This window comes from Xiphias gladius, chromosome 21 (genome assembly GCF_016859285.1).
Source record: "Xiphias gladius isolate SHS-SW01 ecotype Sanya breed wild chromosome 21, ASM1685928v1, whole genome shotgun sequence".
Taxonomy (NCBI): domain Eukaryota; kingdom Metazoa; phylum Chordata; class Actinopteri; order Istiophoriformes; family Xiphiidae; genus Xiphias; species Xiphias gladius.
This window is the reverse complement of record NC_053420.1, coordinates 3,243,065-3,262,936: the sequence shown is the minus strand read 5'-3', so window position 1 is coordinate 3,262,936 and position 19,872 is coordinate 3,243,065. Positions and strand designations below refer to the sequence as shown.

General features: G+C 44.0%; 1 protein-coding gene across 2 annotated transcripts in view; it reads right to left on the bottom strand.

Moving 5' to 3' along the window:
• Positions 1-1,529: 1,529 nt before the first annotated feature.
• Positions 1,530-19,872, bottom strand: part of chd6 (chromodomain helicase DNA binding protein 6) — a 93,398-nt gene continuing 75,055 nt past the window's right edge. For both annotated transcript variants that reach the window (XM_040158522.1, XM_040158523.1), the window contains exons 32-45: positions 18,497-18,869; positions 17,467-17,675; positions 16,529-16,626; positions 14,426-15,259; positions 14,026-14,280; positions 12,818-13,139; positions 10,311-11,834; positions 9,732-9,883; positions 9,225-9,488; positions 7,529-8,170; positions 7,070-7,309; positions 6,660-6,800; positions 6,287-6,391; positions 1,530-6,076 (exon numbers count right to left, since the gene is read on the bottom strand). In XM_040158522.1, coding sequence (XP_040014456.1) covers positions 4,817-6,076; positions 6,287-6,391; positions 6,660-6,800; positions 7,070-7,309; positions 7,529-8,170; positions 9,225-9,488; positions 9,732-9,883; positions 10,311-11,834; positions 12,818-13,139; positions 14,026-14,280; positions 14,426-15,259; positions 16,529-16,626; positions 17,467-17,675; positions 18,497-18,869 — 6,419 coding nt within the window. In that variant the 3' untranslated portion in view covers positions 1,530-4,816. The remainder of the gene's footprint in view (positions 6,077-6,286; positions 6,392-6,659; positions 6,801-7,069; positions 7,310-7,528; positions 8,171-9,224; positions 9,489-9,731; positions 9,884-10,310; positions 11,835-12,817; positions 13,140-14,025; positions 14,281-14,425; positions 15,260-16,528; positions 16,627-17,466; positions 17,676-18,496; positions 18,870-19,872) is intronic.

The following is a 19,872-nucleotide window of genomic DNA, read 5'->3' as shown; positions in this document are numbered from 1 at the left end:
AAAAAAAAAAGGAAAGTAAGACATTTACAGGAGCTGTAACTGTGTAAATCTATGCCTGCTATCTTGTTTCAGCTTCTGAAGCAGGGCAGATTAAGCGCTACATCTGCTCCAGAGGCTGCTACTTTTCAGTCATCTTCTCCTGAAATTCAGTCAAAAGATGCATAAATGTACATTTTATAATTAAGGGCACCTGTCAGCTGCACCCTGTGTCACGGGAAAGGCTACTGTAAATTGTTTCAGCCCAATAATCCCAAAGAGTGCCCTCAGGTTAGATTATTATTGTATGGCACACATACAGTAGCTCAGTTCCCCAGACTACTGTATGTTGAGAAAATACAGAGGAGGTATTCTAAGGACTCTTTACCATGTTATCCCATGTTATTCCGTCTGAAAAGCAGATTGGCAGGTGACGAGCGTTACAAAGAAAAAGCTGATAGTTTAACTTCCATGTGAACCAAAACACTTTTGTCTTTCAGGAGACGTTCAAGAGTAACAAAACCAACCATTAATCAGTCATGAGACAACGTTGTAAAGACAAGAACTTCACAATAAATACATTATTTATGATGAGATAAACGTTTACAACATTTTGAGGTGACCGTTCAGAGACACATTTAAGTTAAACCAAAAGGACTTCAATGAAAAGAGAGAACACTGTTAAAGAAGGCATGGTGTGACATGAACAGACGGTACAGAGCCATCGTCGTGACTGACCAGCTCTTACTACTGCACCTACGGGTTTGTTTCAAGTTTTTACACGAGAACACACCAGTAACAGGAAATGATGTGCATATGTGGGCTGTAGAATTAAAAGTTAGTTATTTTCCTTTTAAAAGTTGCGGTGGTACATAACAACTGGCTTCCCCTTGTGATTTACTGATGCTTTTTTTTTTCCTTCAGGAATCTCTACAAACACACAAGAACAATCAAATACTTGAGCTGGATACATACTGCGTGTGCATTATCATCCTATTGTAGATGTGCTAAATACCAAACATAATGGTATGGGACCAGATAGCCATCCTTAAAGGGAAACTGCGGTATTTTTCAACCTGCATCCCATAACATTTTACTCGCCGCCTCCACTGTGGAGATTTTCGAGAGCAAACACTGGTAAGAAAGAGCGTGAACCTCTTCCAAATTTATTTCAACAGTGGTGATGTCAAACACTTGTCTTTGAGTCCAACCAAAAGTAACTGCGGAACATGGTTCGCTGGATACCCCTGTAGCTGCCGCAGCAGATTGCATGAGCGGCTGCGGACGTGCATTCGTCTCAATGTATCGTGTAGTTACGGTCAATGAAATCTGCACGGTGTGTGCCTTATAGAATCAAATTCTGCAATCTGAGACCCACTGAAACACACTTCTTTCACACCTGGCCCGACACAACCCAACTGATGCTTCCAGAGACTCAAAATTTTGATTTATTCATGTCATCGCTCGCCGTGACGGCTTCACTGTCTACTGTGTCTTGGTCTCTTCCCACGGTGGCTCCACTTTTGGTCAGACTGAAAGAAGTGTTTCAGTTACAAGAGCCGGAGGAGGCGAACACTCTTTTGCTCTGGACTGATATCTTTGCGGGAGTTTTCCAAATCTCTACAGTGGAGCTCTTGAGAAAAATGCCCTTTAAACCTCCCTTAATGAACAGCATGGCATCGTCTGCTAATGGTGAAATCCAACAAAGAGTTATATTTTCAAAAGTTAATCACTTTTCCAATCACGACGTCACTACGGAAGTGCGATGTTAACATAGTGCGCGAGAGAAGCCCACAAGAAGAGAAACTATTTAAAATAATTTTAGAGGCACTGGTAAGAAAACAGTCACTTTTTGTTAACTCTCCATTTGTGCTTTGAGGGATGACTGATTGACTTTTGGGAATTAACGCAGCGATTTGGACAGTGGTACCTTTGCATTACTGTTGGCTTTTGAAGATAATGCACATCAACCAAGGCCGTGTACGCAAACAAGAAAAGGACAAACTGAACACAAACCCTATAACATGTCCCTATATGGAGATGTAACAGAACATCTATACAAAAAAAATACTAGCTAAATAAGGCATTTTACTTTGAATAATACATAATGAAACTAAGAGAGAAAGACTGTCATATTTGGTGAAAGTTTGGCAAAGCAAAAGAAAAGTATAATAAATTATATGTAGCCACAAACTTGTGACAAGGCAACAACTATGTTTTTTTTCCCAACAAGAAAATGTGACCTGTAAAAACGAGACAGAAATACTAACACAGCTCCACAACAAAACGTGTGCGCATGCATGCACACAGACACACGCTCTCTCCCATTATCACACACACTCTCACACACATAAAGGAAAGAAAAGACAGCACAGAAACAGGTTAACATTCACAAAAAGACTTTGTGCAAAAATAATGTTTTCATGTGTGAAAACAAAAGAAATGAAGTCCAACATCATCAACAGAAACATTTGACATATACCCCCAAAATACAGACCCCGTTGTGAAAAGACTGAATAAAACCAGCGACTTGCATCCATGTAATGTACAGTACAGTCTGTTTGATACAGAAAACACTGGGACTACCCTCAATGCAAAATCCCCTCGCATATGTCAAGTATCTTTTTCCCATTGGAGAAACAAACAAAAGGTGAGAGAAATAAATGGTGCACTTAAAAAAAAAAATTAAACAGCAATGTACAGCGATAGATTTACATATTTAGAAACTCTTAGTATGAACTGCTATTAAAACTAATCCGAGGAAAAGACAAAGAGCAACAACGAGGCACTCAGCCCGAGTGATTCACACCACTTTGTATCCCTCCTCCTCCTGTGTCATCTGTTCTTCATTCCTAAAAAAACAGACGATTCCCTTTCACTGGACAGATGGTCGACAACACACAGATAATATTTCTCTGAACACAGAACCCCACACTGAAAAGAAAAGTGAGGAGAAGACGGTATGGCCAGGAAAAAAAAAAAAATGGCAAGATGCTATAGGTCACGATTGCAACCATTTTGCAGGCAGTCTTTTTACACTATTGATGAGCCATTGTTACAATGATTTGCTGTTAGTGAATGTCGTTTGGGACCCTGATAAAAATAACCTCAGGGCAAAATAAAAAAAATAAAAAGAAAACAAACAAAAAAACAAAAACATCTCTTCTCCTCTTTTCTCCTACCATCCCTCCACCCCAGTGTTTGCAGGACAGGATACAATCAAATCTGCCTCCTACCACCCTCTGGTGGCTTCACTGAGCTCTTAACTTTGAAATTTCTGACTTCCATTTCTTCTGATTAGACCTAAACTCTTAAGGGACATTCTCTCAAAGTGACTTTGTGTCTGACTTAAAAGTAATCTTTAAAAAAAGCTTTCCATGATCTAAAAAGTAATAAAAAGACATTAATCTCATGAAATGTATCATTTTATCCATGAAAGCAGATAAAAAGATGGAGTTCTTCATGTTGTGAATATCTGTTTTACTCAACATTTCCTATTCTTGGAATCTGGATTCTTCTAGTGTGAAGAACAAAATCAAATATTTTTCTCTGAACTTCTTCTTAAAAAGAAGTTATAGCAGCAATGGCATAGCATTGATAATAGTACAATTATAGCCAAAATAAGAATATGAATGATTTTATCTAAAACATGGGGGACTGGCAGACAATGATATCTTAAAATTAAGATACAACATCCATGCCTGGGATTTATTAACATCACTTTTATTGTGACTTTTTCTTGACCTTCTAGTCAATATAACAGCCACAATTTTCTTGATTTTAACAGGTAAAAAACTATCAAAACAAATTTGTTGGGTTTTTTTTTTCTGATTTGGCAGTTTTCTTAAATCTACTAAATGGAGTCACATCAAGATGATTTGGAGACTTTCAAAAGGGCTGCACTCTGAAACGCACTTGGGCTGCTGTCTGTTTTCTCGTAAGAGAAGCTTGTGTATACTTAGGTTAATGTTAATCAGTGTTTTCTCTCAGTATCAACTAGGAAAAGGTGTTTTAGTGTCACGTGTCTGGGAATGCTGGGTCAGACTCTGCAGTCTCACCAAGACACTTCCAGGTTAATCTAGCCTGCAGGTTTCTAAACATTGCACAGAGATAATCCAAAAATATCATCCAAAAGTCAAAATAACAAGACAGTACTCAGTCAAACAGGCTCCTTTTTTGACCTTGAACATAAGATACGCAAGTGCTCCTCTCCTTGAGCTTCTCTGAATTCCCAAAATGTGGTGAGTAATTCAGAACGACTTTAGAAAACCACCTCTGACAGCTATGCCACAACTCTGCAGTCATCCTTGTGTCTGTGCAAACACACCAAACCAAAGCTGCATTTCCAAAACTTTTGTGAAAACAGACCATCTTTGAGCTCATAACTGTATCAATATTACTGCCAAAGCCGCTTCTTGGTTAGCACATCTTGCCTGCAGTGTGTGTGTGTGTGTGTGTGTGTGTGTGTGTGTGTGTGTGTGTGTGTGTGTGTGTGTGTTCCTGTTGAGAAGTGTCCCTCCCGACTCAGTCTCGATGCAGAATGAAGGGGAAGAATACACAGAAGATCATTTCTTACACTAGTTTTTTTTGTATACAAGGAGGGAGTGAAGAGGGTGGGTGGGGTCTTGGTATATAAACATGACCAAGTTGAATATAATCATCATTGTTATTATTAGTCATCATCATAATAAAAGTCTTTACATGGACATTGACTGACAGACACGGCACAAAGTTTACACTGTTGCTCAGTCGAGAAAAAGAGCAACAAAGGAGACAGAAGGAGAGAGCAGGATGTGTGGAAGTGGTTTGTCTCTCTGTCCTCTGCAGTTTGTCTCCTCCTCTACGCTTCCCCTCCTTCCACCTGTCTCTGCTCCTCAGTTTCCTGCTTCTCTTCCTGTGTTGCATCTCCTCCCGTCTCCTCCAATCTTTCCTCGTTCTCCTCTGTTGCTGCTCCCTCAGGATGGTTATGGGAGTCTGGTTCCTGGGGCTCCGAAGGCCCGTCCTCCCCATCTCCCTGCCCAGTCTGGGGCTCTTCAGTTGGAGACGGGCCTGGGTCTGGAGCCGAGGTAGAGGGAATGGAGGGAGATGAGGAGGAGGCCGGGTGGGAGGTAACAATAGCCTTAACTGTACTTTCTCTCTCTTGTAACTCCCCCATTGCCACCTTCTCCCTCTCCTCCTCTTTCTCCCCTTCCTCTCTCCCTCTCTTCCTCCTCCTCTTTGGGCTTCCCGGGGAACCATCTACTGCACCGGGAGGCATGGCGGGCAGCGCCATGATGCCACCGTGCGGCAAGAACATGTGCGGGTACAGCAGGCCGTGGGACATGCCCGGGATCAGGAAGGGGTTGAAGGTAAGATGGCTACCAGTGCTGGCTCCGAGATGCGCAGAGCCAAGATGTGCCCTGCTGGTGGAGGTAATGATGGCTGCTGCCTCCACTCCTCCTGGCCTTTTGTTGGCTTCCGCTGCTCCTTTCTCCTCCCGGCTCCTCTCCTTTTCGCCACCAGTAGCCGAAGAGGCAGCGCTCTCTCTCTCAGCAGGCGTCGTCGACGAGGGGCTGCCAGCCTCAGATGTAGAGGGCGCGGTTGTTGTGGTGACCTTCGGAGCAGACAGGGAAGAGGAGGAGGAGGACGAGGAGGAGGAGCTGGGGTGAGGAGGAGGTGGCGGTGGTGTGTGTGCCATCATTGCACCAACGCTGAACAAGGCGTGTTGTGGGATTGCTGCCCCATGGGGGTGTGGGATGCCGTGCAGCATCATGGGTAACATACTCAACCCATTCTTGGCGTCTTCCGCCGACGTTCCGGCCCCTCCCGCCTGGACAGCTGCAGGAAAACCATGTGGGAATCCAGCTGCCATGATCCCGGAGATGGGAATTCCAGGAATACCACCACGGAGGTTCTGCATGGCCACCATGGAGTCCATGCTGCCGATTAAACCGCCGTTCATGAAGAGGGGGGGTCCAAGGCCAGATGAGGAGGAATCAGAGACGGACAGGAGGGGCTTAGGCATCTCACTGCGAGGCCGACGTCCACGGCGCCGAGAGCCCGGATCTCTGTTGACTGGTTCCGTCAGGATCCGACAAAACTTCCCCTCAGGGAGGAAACCCTGCAGGTTACGGGAGTTACATATTACACATTATATTCAACTGTAAAAACAATGAATAAGTACTGAACAGCATGTACAGAATATGATTATTAAAAAATGCAAGGTAACATAAAAATAATGATAAGTAGAAGAGGAGGAGGAAGAAGAAAGTCGGAAGTGAAAAAGGACAACTAAAATCATCACTTAATGTTTAAAGTGTATTATACTCACAGAGTGTTTGACCACATCAGCCCAGTCTGGAGCTATATAGTACTCTGAGTTGGCATCCAGCCACCTGGAAAGCTCCTTAATGGCTGGGGCCATGGCACCACCGAGCTGCAAGGAAGGAAAACCAGTACAACAACTTACTGACAAAGATTTTCATCAACATTTAGGATTTTTCCCGATTTCTCAACTTTATGGCGGCCTGTATTGTTACTGGATGACACCATAGCACCACCGAGCTGCAGCAGAGAGAAAAGCAGCAGGACACTGGTGTTGCTTCCTCCCGTGACTGAACTTTATCGAAAAAGAACTTGAGATTTTAAAATGCACTTTAACTGTTGATGTGAATGTGCCGTGTGTTTGTGTGCGTGTTTTCTACCCTGCGTCCGGTGCCGCGGTGCACAACAGGAACCCTCTCCTCCCCCGTCAAAGAGTTGATATCCAGCTTAGTCGGGTCTTTACAGCGATGCCTCCTCTGCTTGGGGCGCTCCACAAAACCATGTAACAGACCTGCTCCGGACTGCAGAGTGGGAGAGGAAGAAGAGGAGAGTGGAAAGAAAAAAGAAAAAAAAAAAAGAGTCAATAAGACACATCTTTTGAATTTAAACACAAAAACATTCGTAGCACTGTAGCTGCTAAAAGCAATAGCAAGTTCAAGTCCAGTAAAGCACCTCAAAAACAAAACAAAAACAAAAACAAAAAAATCAATAAAGCACCACAACGTCTTAGTGGTAAAAACAATTTCACACAGAAACAAACAAACAAAAAGAAAAACAACATCAGACTTACGTGAGCGAACCCGGGTAGATCCATGCTGTAGCCCGGATTCTGTCTCAGCCACTCGATCAGGCCTTTGCTGGCTGCCTCTCTGTCGATGGCCACGATCTCTGGCTGAGGAGGCGTCTGGGTCGGGGTGGGAGTAGAAGAGGAGGACGGTGTGGGAGGACCCGCGGGTCGCTCTGAAGGAGACGGGGACGGCGAGGAGGTGGAGGAGGAGACAGACGAGTGGCTGATCACCTCCACCCGGCCCTGCAGGTGGAAAGAGACACATATAGTGCAGGCCTTTTAACGCTTTGAAACTCTGAGCAGGGAAAAGGATTTTCCTCTCGAATCCGATCTTTTTTTATTGAACCAAGGAGTTTTTGCCCCAAAATGCCCCAAGTGCAGTTTCTCACTTTCACACTGCAGCACATGCAACAATTCTAACTGCCCTCTGCCCACTGAATAGGCCCTCCGTCCTCTACCCACCTGAGCCTCAGGGAGGTGTAGTCCTCGGTTCTTGGTGAACTCAGAGTACAGAGCTTCCACGTTTCTCCTCCTCCCTCTCCTCCTCCTCAGTGAGTCATCTCCCCTCAGGCTCCCGTTAACTATTTGCCCTGTTACAGGATGGATGAGCCCGGCCTGCAGTATCCCGGCCATATCGATTCCCACAGAGCCTGGTAAGGGTGCTGTGATGGGGGGTGGCGGTGGCAGCTTATGACTGCTGCCAGGACCAGCGCTCTGGTGGCTGATTCCTGGTGCAACCACAGCTTCACCTGTCCCAATGCCACTAGTGGTGCTTATTTCTGCAGACGACTTGGTTAGATCGATGGCTGCTTCTTGCCAACCATTGATCAACATTGCTCCCGTACGGTGAGAGGGCGGGGCCACCACCGGCCCCTTCTCACCACTAGAACTTGTGGTGGCAACAGTGTGGCATGATGATGCTGATTTCCCAGCTAACACCTTGGCAGCGGCTGCAGCAGCAGCGGCTTCGTAGTCGAAAGACCTCCGACCTCCTGCTCGTTTGAGCTCGGGGAGGAAGGGAGGAGCCACGAGCCTCTCCTGTAAGAGAGGCAAGGAGGTGAGGCGCCAAGCTCCGCGCCCGCATGCGCCGCCCCGCGGCATGTACTGTCAGGGTGGACAGGGTGGGTGAGGGGTAGACAAGAATGGGAGAGAGATGATGGCTTTGTTAAACATACATATGGACTGAGACACAACACAGGGGCGGCTGTCAACCAGACCTGGGTAAAACCATGAACCCAACACCTCAACACTTTTAAAAAATGGTTTTATCGTCTCTCGGTTTTGATGCGTCTTCTTCGGGCACCTGATGAGTTAGAGAGAGCTTTCCTGCTTACAACCCATCTGTTCCCTGGTTTATGGTGTGTAACAGTTTGTAAATGAGAACTTTGGATAAAACACACTGATTTGATAATTAGTCAGACTATAAATTGGGTATAAACAAACTAGTTTTTGCACTGCTCTCTAAAGTTGTCTACTTAAAATGGATACGTAATATTTCTTTATATGCGATAGTTACAGAAATCTTTAACAATATGACTACACGCCCAAGTCTGATATCAACATGTATAATATCAACAGTACAAATTACAAAGACAGGGAACGTTACAAAAAAGCAACAAAGCAATGATGTGAACTAGAGGTGCCCAGTGCTCCCCGAAAAACCCGGTCTACATTTGACGTTTTACAAATATTAATGTAAATACATATTATGCCTAAACAGAATAAACCCACTTCATTAAAGATCTTTTATGTAGGGCCATTAAACCTTAAAAAGATAAATTACATAATATATGAATGTAAAATATATATTTACATTATATACATTAAATTATCAGTACACCTGATTACAGGAAGTTACATCATGTGGATGTACATTTGTAATTATATGTGCATTTGTTTTACTGTGAAGCCTGTCTTAAAATGGGTCAAGTCAAAGCGATGATACACTTTGATTCCTAATCACTCTATTACCTATCGAGGAGTCTACAGTCTGCAATTATCAGCACTATGAGCATTATTCGCAGTTTAAACTGGACACCACTTGTATGAACCATGGCATGAGACAGTGGAAATAAATGTAGACAGATGATAGATACATTGATATGCACAACAAAGGGAATCCATTGATTCATTCATCAGGCCACAGGTAATTTCTCACCTTAGGTAGTCTTGTAAGAGGGGGAGGGATGGGGAACCCCAGTCCAGGGTTTGCCTGCTGAACTCTGGCCTGGCCTGGGACGGAGCTTGAGGCTGTGGTGGGGAGGAATCCCGCGCGGTGGTGGTGATGCTGGGCTAAGCTGTTGGCCAGGCAGGAGTTGGCAGCCAGGGAACCAGGCGAGTCGTGCTGCTCACTTGGCCAAGGCCATTTCCCTTTCAGGATGGCGTGGCAGATGCTGTCCAGGCGGTTGATGATCACCCGGTCCTACAGGGGGCAATTCAACAGCAAAGAAAGGAATAGTGACATGAGGAAGAGTCTGATACAATGAGCAGAGGAAGAATTGATCTCTTTTGATAAACTAAAATAACAGTTACAAAATTTCAATACTTTGAGGGACTCTGAATTATCAGCAGCTCATTTGCATTTTCTTCGTTTTTTTTTATATCAATTTCTGATGTTCTAGAAAGACTTTAACCAACATTTCAGGCGTAAACAACAACACAGTACCTTTGGCCACTCAGAAAATGAGTAAAGTGCTTTCTCCTGTAAGAGCTGAGCGATGGTTGGCTCCCTGGTGTCATGGAGACTGTCGGGAATCTCACACATGGAAATAGGAGTTGCAAACCTGGGGCTGCCTGCATAACCTTCCACCACAGGCACTATGGAAGAGGATGACAGGTTTAAGCTCAACAATTTGCCTTTTAAGAAGTGTCGCTTTAGAAGTACTGCATTTTTAACATGGTTACATTCTTACAATCCCAGCAGACATCAGTACCACACTATACTTGGTATGTGTGTTGCAGGTAATGGCATCATGTGCTTACGATTAAAACAGTTGGTCAGGCAACAGATTAGTTGACAAAAATTTAAATTTTAATTAAATTAATTCCGCGATTTTACTTGGTCTCTGGGAAGTTGTGATGGGAATTTGTCATTATTTTCTGTCATATCATAGAATAAACAGTAGATTTGATGGTTAATCAATAGATAAATGAATAATGGAAATAATCATTAGTTGCAGTTTCAAATTGTTTTAACCTTTGAAACCCATTCTGAACTTAAATGACCAAGTCAGAGTATTCTTACCTGGTGTACTTGGCCTTTCCTCCTTCACTTGGCCTTTCACCACCAGGCTGTCTGAGGCGTCCACCAGCCCATCTGCCTGTTCGAGCTTTGGGGTCAGGACTGTGCTGTCTGCCTCCAACAGCTCCTGCTTCGTCTCAGCTTTGATCACAGGTAAAGCTGTAAACTCGAGGCCCTCTGGCTTGGCCTCAGGTTTGATCTCAGAGCTGTCTGGGTAGGTTGCGAACTCCAGACTCTCTGGCTTGGCTTCAGGCTTGATGGCAGATGTATCAGGAAAAGCTGTTAACTTTAAACCTTCTACCTTTGTCTCACTCTTAAGCTTGGCTCCGTCTGGATAAGCAGCAAACCCGAGAGCTACCGGTTTGGCTTCAGGTTTGATTTCGATGCCCTCTGAGTAGGCTGCAAACTGGAGAACTTCGGGTTTACTGTCTAAGCTCTCAGGCTTCATGGAAAGGCTTAGATCTTCAGGCTTGGACTCTGGTGTTTCTTGTTTCACAGGATACTCTAACTGCTCAGCTTTGGTCACCATGTCTTCCGTCTTAACGGGATAAGCAAGAAATTTAGCATGTTTGACTTCAGAGCTGTCGGGGTAGATGGGTAACAGTTCCTCTACAATCTCTGTCTTTGTCTCCTCTGCCTTTATTGGTAACTCCAATGGAGCTGGTTTCTTCTCGCCACCACTGTCTGGTGCGAGAGAAAATTTTAGATCAGATTGTTTAGTGTCAATGTTGTTTGCAGGCAGAGCAGGGGCAATTTTGATTTCATTTTGTGCATGCAGATTGTCTTTGTTCTGCTGATCAAGGGAGAATGTCAAGGCTCTATTTTTGCAGTCTTCGACTGTACCTTCATAGTTTTCGTGATCCACGGAGACAGTTTTGACTCCAGCTTTTCCACTGTTCTTTATGGTGGTCTCACCAGACTTTGATTCTATTGTAAGGGATGACAGGGAAGCAGAGGAGCAGGAGGTTTGTGCGCAGTCTGAGTAAATGCTGTCCAGCTCTATCTCATATCCTTTGGCGTTTGACTGTTTCGCTGCCTTTTCTGCCGTTCCATCACAGGGTTGAACTAGTGGAACATCCATAAGAGAAACGTGATCTACCTGCCCTTCTGAGATCTCATTCACTTGATCTGAGAGATCCGCTTGCCCCATTGAACCGTCCTCTCTGGAATTTTCTGCAATTTCTCTCGCTCGCAGAAACTCTCCAGATGCGTTCCCCATCAAGGTTCCAGATTCAATAGAGTTTTCCATCGTCTCTTCCTCAACTGTCTGATACAAAATCAACCCGTCCACCTCCTCCCCAGGTTCTTCAATAGACTCAGGACACTGCTCGAGCTTCCCAAGATAAGGATGAACATCCTGGGGTAAGTCCGTTTTACCTTCTGCTTGCTCAAAGCTCTCCTGAAGGTCTTGAGACAGTTGGTTTGAGACCTCCATCCTCTCGTCCTGTTCTCCCAGGCCCAGCTCTGGCTCTAACCCATCAATCTGGTCCATGTGGGGATTCAAGACACCCAAACTTTGGTCTGCACCTGTGAGTATAGAACAGCAAGATGTGAAGTGGAGCCTGGCAATATTAGTTAAATCACCAGGTAGGGAGCTTGGCAAAGTTAGGTTGAAGCCAGTATATGTAAAAATTTTATGTGATTGTAGCATCTGTCAAATTTATTCTGATGGCCTGAGTTTATTCAAAAAAATCAGGCAATATGTACAATATGACAATAGGAAAATATGTGCAGTCTTTTTCTTTCAGCTCACTGAACTTAGTGTCACTGGGTCAGAACCAGGAGGGTGGGGCAACAGCACGCATTGCTACCTGCAATGACAATGCCCCCATCTATAGGGCGGGGGGCGTCACGGAATGTTTTGATGAAAATGATGTGAATCATATGCTATGGCCTTTGCAGTCACCAGATGTAAACCCAGTTGAACAACTATGGGAGATTTTGGACTGACTTGCTAGACATCACTCTCCACCACTTTCATCAAAACACCGAATGAGGGAATATCTTTTGAGAGAATGGTGTTTATCCCTCCTGTAGCGTTCCAGAGACTTGAAAAATCAATGCCAAAGCAATTTGAAGCTGTTCTGGCGGCACATGGTGGCCCAACACCTTACTAAGACACTTTATTTTGGTTTTTTTCATTCAATTTCTCATCCGTCTGTATCTTTGATAAGCCAATATTGGCAGATATATCTGCTCAGCTAATTTATCAGTCTGGATCTACTCTCAAGATCGGAAAATGTTAATTGTTTACAATAGGTTAATAATCTGCTTGGTTTCCAAATAATAAAAACAAGGTGCAAAGATGCCAAAGAACAAAAAAAAAAGTGTGACAAAATACTAGAAACACAAGACATAAAATAGAGACAATTATATAAAACCAACAATATAATATGAGACAGGACTCAGGAATTTATGTGATCAGTAGATAAATCTATTACATAAATCAATTTAAGCCATTTCTACAACCTTGACAAACCTTTAAAAACTTAACTTTTTCCCAAACTTACCTTGGACTGTATCACACTGCTCTCTTTCCAGACGCTGATCTCCTCGTTTTTCGACGTTCTGCTCCATGGTCTCCCTCGACAAGTCTTCCACATCTTCTTCCTCCTTGTCCTCAAACTCAAACCCTGCACCTCCTTCCCGATCCTCTCCCTCGTCCACGGGACTGGTCAGGCTCTCAGCGACATCAGAGTGGCCCAGCCTATCCTGTGGCTCATGGGCAGTGATGTCAGACAGAGAGAGGGGAGGAGGGGGGACGTAGGGTGGTGGGGGGCTTGCTGACAGGTCTGTTTGATCTGCACTGGGTTCCTCACTCACGCCAATGTCCTGGATGTGTAAAACAGAAGTGTCAAGATCAGATTTACTCAAGCCTAAGTAGTGTACTCGCCGTAGGGCTTGGCAATAATTCAATATTACTTTTATATGATTTTCAGTGCAATCGCATTACAGTGATATAATGATGTTATTATTTTACAAGATGCTGGTCACAAACTTTCAATAAATTCTGATTAAAAACAAACAAACAAAATTAGCATATGAAGACTGTGTAAAGAATTTTCTCTAATGTAAACCATACCAGTGGAACACAATTCACTGTAATGAACACCAGTGTGATTATTTTGCTACTGATTTTGCATGCTTGCCTTTTTGAGATATATCAGAAAAATAACCTTTTTAAAAACAACACTGACTTTAGCCATCTTTCCCAGCCTAGGTTCACTGTGTTCTTTTTGTAAAAGAGCTGACATATTCTCTCATTAGGTAGAAATTGAAAATATCCCGTTTCATAATAATTCTAGCAGCCATTAGAGAACAACAGGTCTCATGGCTCAGCATAGTAAGTAGTTAACATTTTAAAATCAAAAATGAATGCATAGTCATTCACATGTGTTAGCAGTTCTCTTCTTTCTCTTCTTGAAAGAATATCTGAGGAAACCTCTATTTCAGCGTCTATAAACCTGAAAGCCATCATACATTAGCAGTTTTTTTCCTTTCAATTTAAAACAATTTAAAATCAATTTCACTGTAATTTTAGCACGTTTGTCTATTGCCTGCCCCAGTGAAAACATTACTATACAAAGGGTCTCAGACTATTCTTACCTTAGGGGTTGTGATTACACAGGCAATTTTTTTTTTAATGCTTTTGAAATAATTATCATTTCCTCTTTAGGTTGCTAATGTCACCCTGAAGGCACAGGATGCTACAACCAACCTTGAAGAGCATGTAACTTGAGGACAGCGGCTCCACAGAATCTCCTGCAGAGGGGTGGGAAGGAGAGGATGAGGGTGGGAGGCCCAAACACTCCTCCAGAGTTCCACCTTCCTCCCCTCCTCTGTCCCCCCCCTGTCCCTCCTCGTCCTCCTCCTCCAGAAAGCCAGTCTCCAGAGTGGATGGGCCCAGGATTGGATCAGATTCGTTGAACATGTGGTGAGCTGGACTGGAGTGGTCTGTACCGTCCCAGGGAGCCTGCAGGGATCGAGGTGACGGATGAATGAAAGACGATGATGCACACAAACATGTGGATGGATGCGATGCAAATAAAAATTTAGAGTAAAGACTTAGGAAAACATTACCTAAGAAGGAGAATACAGATGTAAAGCGCAATGTATACCTGTAACTGGTCCAACTCCACTGATGGCGCCATCAGCCCGGTTTCCTCTGATGAGCCCTGCTCACCAACAAGCACGTCGCTCCTTAGTTTTGAATCCAGGTCTGTTCCCCCTACACCGTACGAGTTGAGCATGCTTTGACCTCCTGCAGCCGAGTTGAATGGGAAACCGTTGAGGGCGTCTTTGGATGCCTTCCCTCCATGTAAAGCATCTGCAGACATGGCGTCATGCTGCAGGGAACTCAGCTCCAGGGTTTCATCCAATGGAGGACAGTCGAGGAAATCTCCCCGTGACCCAGGCACTATTCCCAGACTTGGTGAGGCCGAATCGTGGCCGTCCAGTGGTGGAGGGTGGAGGTGAGGGTGAGAGGAAGAGGAAGAGGAAGAAGAAGGAGAAGGGGCCGATACGGGCACAGTCTGATGCTGGTGGTGATGATGGTGGTGGTGAGAGGACTGGTGGGGATATTCAGGAGGCTGAGGGGAGTGACGGCCGAGTCCCGAATCGTACAGACAGCAGTGAGGATGGGGCAGCTGCGGATGAGATGAGGAGGAAGATGAGGACGAGATGCCGGGATGAGCCGCCAAGCTGGGATGGTGAGGGTGATGATGACTCTGAGGATGAATATGAGAGGGTTGTCCCCTGACGTAGTTCCTGTGAGCCTCCAGGAAGGTCAGCTGGGGGTCATTGAGGATGTAGAAGTCGGTTCGACTCAAGCCGTGGCGTGCTGCCCCGATGAGGAGGTCGCGGTCATGTTTGCCAGTCTCCCACCAGACCGGGAGGTAAAGGGAGGGGCGGCACAGCTGGAGGCGGGCCGAGAGTAACGGATGACGGAGAACCTGAGAGGAGGATGCAATGCAGAGAGCATGGAGGTAACAAGGTGGAGACAGAAAAACAGTATAGATGTAAAAAATGTTCAACGGTAGGAAAAAGTATTCATCATAACTTAAGAGTAGTAGATTTTTCAAGAACATTTTAATACCAAATAGACTGACAATACCTGCTTCAGCTTCAGACCAGCCAAAGTTTGAAAGTAGGTACAACATGGTCTAGAATCGTCTCTTGCTCTATCACACTTTTTCAGTACTTGCCAGTATAGGACAATAATTCCTAAGGATATTATCAACAAAAATCTTACCCCCGGCATTTTGTTTTTTACTTATATATTATTCATATTTCAAAGACCCAAGACAGAGATGTTGATATTGTATTGTCTGTGTTTTTGAAGAGACTGTATGCAGGCATTTAACTAGGGATTCACAAAAAATGGTAGAAACTGTACTCGTGGTAAATGAGTCTAGAAATTAAGAGTATAGTATAGAAGCTACTTTTTGTTTGAATTGAACCATAGGGTGTGTTTTTCCTCAGTTTTCATTTATGTTTACATTTTTTATTCTTTTTTTTTTCCAGGCTTAGGACATAGTCACTACACGTCTCAGACAGCTATGTCACAGACTGCTGAGGATTATTTTTTTGTATGTATTTCCACAGTTTTTTCCAACACGCAGCAAATATCGGTATATTAACGGTTAGAGGAAAGAGTCAACATTCCAGAGATATGAGAACTAGGTCGATGGGACATTTTATGCCTTTATTATGTCCAAAAAATGTGTTGATGGCGTCTTTCTAGCCTGAGGTCGTTTACAGTCTGGTGAATCCGAGGCATGGAAAGTCATGCTGCATAATTCAGCAGCAGTTCCTGTTTGCACTGTAACTGTGAATGTACAGACGACAATCACCTGGATTACAACTGACACTTTACAAAACGTCTACATTTTGATTTCAAGTTATGATGTTGTAGGGAGTGCCTTTTTAAAATGATTTCTACATAGATTTATGCATGTTTATCTTCTCGAGACTTTGGACTCTGATTCACGACACTGAGAAGAAGGGAGCCTTTTTTGACACAAAAAGCCTCGATCAAATGCTACAGGAAATAAGTCAAGACAGATGAATAAGGCTCATCCATGCACCAGAATGAACTCCTGCCCGTCTCTACACAAACAGTTGCGGTGTTGGAGAGAAACATTGAAGTCAGTTTTCTGATTTTGTGTTGAACAGCAAAAACTAGTATCAATGATGAAGCTTTGTTTCATCAAAGAGCCCACCTGCTCTCTGATCTTGCGGAGCAGCTCGATGCGGTACAAAGTACGGGCTGCTCTCTCCTCTGTCAGGGGCTCCACGAGCACAGCGGGATCCACCAGCCCTGGAACAGACGAGCGGGAAGGACGGAGAGGCAGGAAAGAATGAAAGGAGCAGAGGGAGAAAAAGACGGTGAGAGAGACAGTCAACATTAGCATGGAGCCCGTGAGAGGCTTGAAGACGGTTGCAGAGAGATGCAGAGATGCGGGCAGGGGGATGAGACGGAGGATAAACAAGTTCAAGTGTGTTTGTGTGTACATAAGTCAATCTAAGCCTGTCTTTGATGAGTTTGTAATAAATCCCACACATGTACAGCAGCACAAAATGTGTGCGTGAGTGTGTTTTGCGTCCTCCTCTGAACCTATCATCAAAACATGCTTTGTTCAGTTGCTGATCCTGATGTTTTTGTCACTGAGGTGAGCAAATTCATGTATGCAATTTATGTGACCATGCAGGGGCAGATAAACCCAGTTTACATTAATTTCACATTTTGGATGATTTACATATTTTACATGATGAATGTTGAAATATATATTTTAACTCAAAATGTAAAATCTTCTGATTTGTTTAATGTGTTTGGATCTAACTTAACTTTAATGTACTGAACTCTGAATGATGAGGTATCAGGGAGCGACATGATGTCTGCAGCTCCACCCTCTTACTACCAGGACAACCCAGTGGCAACACTGACTTGTAAATCATGCAGGGTTGGACTCTATATGGGCTATAAAAGAAAACAGGAAGCCCTAAAACTGCTGTTCTGGGCAACATTCAAACCACTTCGTCAAGGTAAATTCAATCAGCAAGGTCGATAAGTCCAGTCCATCACTGACGTTTCTGTCAGAACCCTGCTCACATGTTCAGAGAGCACATGCCCATTTGCGTGTGAGACCATAAATGATACCTTCTTCCTTCCTTGGAGGCAGCTTGCAGGCCGTCCGGCACATGTTGACGAAGGAGTTGAAGTATCTCTCCAGACTCTCGTCTGTCTTCCTCTCCAGCCGGGCCAGAGCTCTGAACTGGGACCAGTCGAAGGCTTTCCTCTCTGGGTCGTATACCACCCCGAATGACGAAACAGTGCGGTAAAAGTCTGCTTGCTCTCGACGAGTCCACCTGAAACAGGACGAAGGGGAGACGAAGAAATTATGTGGACGGTGTAGAAAACAACACTGAGAAAGCTGCATTAGAAATGTTAAAAGGAGAGGAAAGTACTGTACATTTCATTAAAATTCAGAATGACACAGAGGAATGCATAACATAGCTGAAATGCCTGGACTTCAACACAACCTGTCATGCTGAAATTCTGAACAAGAAGCCGAAGGACTTTGTCTTCAGGAACTTTTGTACTGCATACATACTGTATATTTACAAAACTACTGTTATGTAAAATAACAAGTATTTGCAGCCTCTAGGCTTCTTCCATTAAACCAGCCTGCAAACAAAGTATCTAAATTTGTAACAAATACTTAGTTTGTGGTGCAGTATGGCAAGTTGTCTGAAAGTTCAGTACAATTTTTTTGAGAAGAGGGAGAACTGAATGTAAAGCGGTTTCTTTTTTAAGTGTAGACTTGTATAAATTTTTGCAAAGTAACTTTAAACATGAAAGACAGAGCTCACCACTACTGATTGGTGCAAGTAAACTTCATATTTTAAAGTGTGAAATGTGAGGTTTCGAAACTTGAAAAGAATTTACAAGTCTTTTTGTGAACAACCCTTCACGGATGTCAATACTTGAAGTTGGCATGGTTACCTGTGCAACTTATTCTTGACAATGTTAATTCAGCAGCTAGTTTCAGAGCATTACCTGACATAATGGGCATAATGAAGACGAAAATATTAGACTAAAACAATAATCTTTAAACTTGATATCAGCTGATATTGATAATATGTCGAGTAATCGTTGCATCTCTGCTTTGATTTTCCAACATCATTACCTCCTCTGCCACTCCAGAAACAGGGGGTCGGGTTCTGTGGCGACCACAGAACACCTCCTCAGCTCTTCACCCAGCTGCCACGCCAGCGGCCCGCCAGACTGATGACTGTGAGAGGCTCCGGTTCCTCCGATCCCCATGCCAACGAGGCCGTCGTGAAGCAGGTAGTCGTGTCTGAGCAGCGGCTCGCGGCGCAGCGTGAACCGCTGGTATGCGGTGATGAGGCGTCGTAAACGCGCCGTCAAGGCTGGGCCGGTGGGCCACAGGGGCCGGGCCTGCACCACGTGTAGAGCCGCCACACCCGTTCCTGTTCCTGTTGTCGTCGTGGTGACCAGAGTACCATCCTGGGCGCACAAGTCCCCTGACATCTGGGAGTCTGTGAGGACAGAGACGGCGGGAGAGAGAAAAACAATTATTGGGCATTTTGACCATAATAACTGTAACCTGCCTTTACTGGAGAACGTTTAGAAATTCATTCAAAATTTGAATTAAAGTCTCATTTAATCCTTCTTGGATTTGAACAGATCATTGAGCAGATCACTGAAATACTCACTATAAACCATAGAACTTACGAGCTGAAAATCGCCAAACCAAATCAATCAAAGCAGTATATTGGGCTCTTATACCTGAAGGCCCAGAGGTTTTAAATTTTAATTTGCCCATCACTGAAAATGCAAACTCATTCTGCAGATTTCCCTAAATATCCTTGCTGAAATTACCTGCATGTTTTGAATATAAAAAAGGTTGGAAGAATAACTAAGATTTTTACAGTTTTAATTCTGTTAGGTTCCCCCATTCACAACAGGGTATTTTTATCCAAGTGTGGATGTCTTACCACCTTTTTCTCCAGAGCGCTTATCAACAATAACATGTTCATTAAATGTATCCCCTGAGACTGTGGCTACCATTAAAACTAATCAAAACTCGTTTCACACATTTGATCGCCCCTTTACTCCGCAGAGCAGGGACAAAATGAAAACCTCGGCAGGTGAAATGGGTCTAGACAGGAAACGTCATGGGAAAGCACCTCTTGGACTGAACAGAGGGAGAGATGTAGTCCGGCGGAGAGAAATTATATCAAATTTTCTTAAAAGGATGTCGGACTCATTAAAGAAAAAGGGAAATGACTAGTTGAAATGGGAACTTAAATTATGACCTGCAAATGTCAGGACATTATGCTGCCGTCTATCACAGGGAAAAGTTCTAAGCAGGCAAACAAGTTGGCATGTTTTAATGTGTGTCTGCGGATGATCTTAGACACATCTAAGAGTTGGCCAAATGTCGAAATCATACTAGAAAACAAACAGGGGGCAGCATATGACCAGAAAGCTGGGAAACAAGGAAATGCACTCTGTGGTTCCGACAACAACAACCCTCTG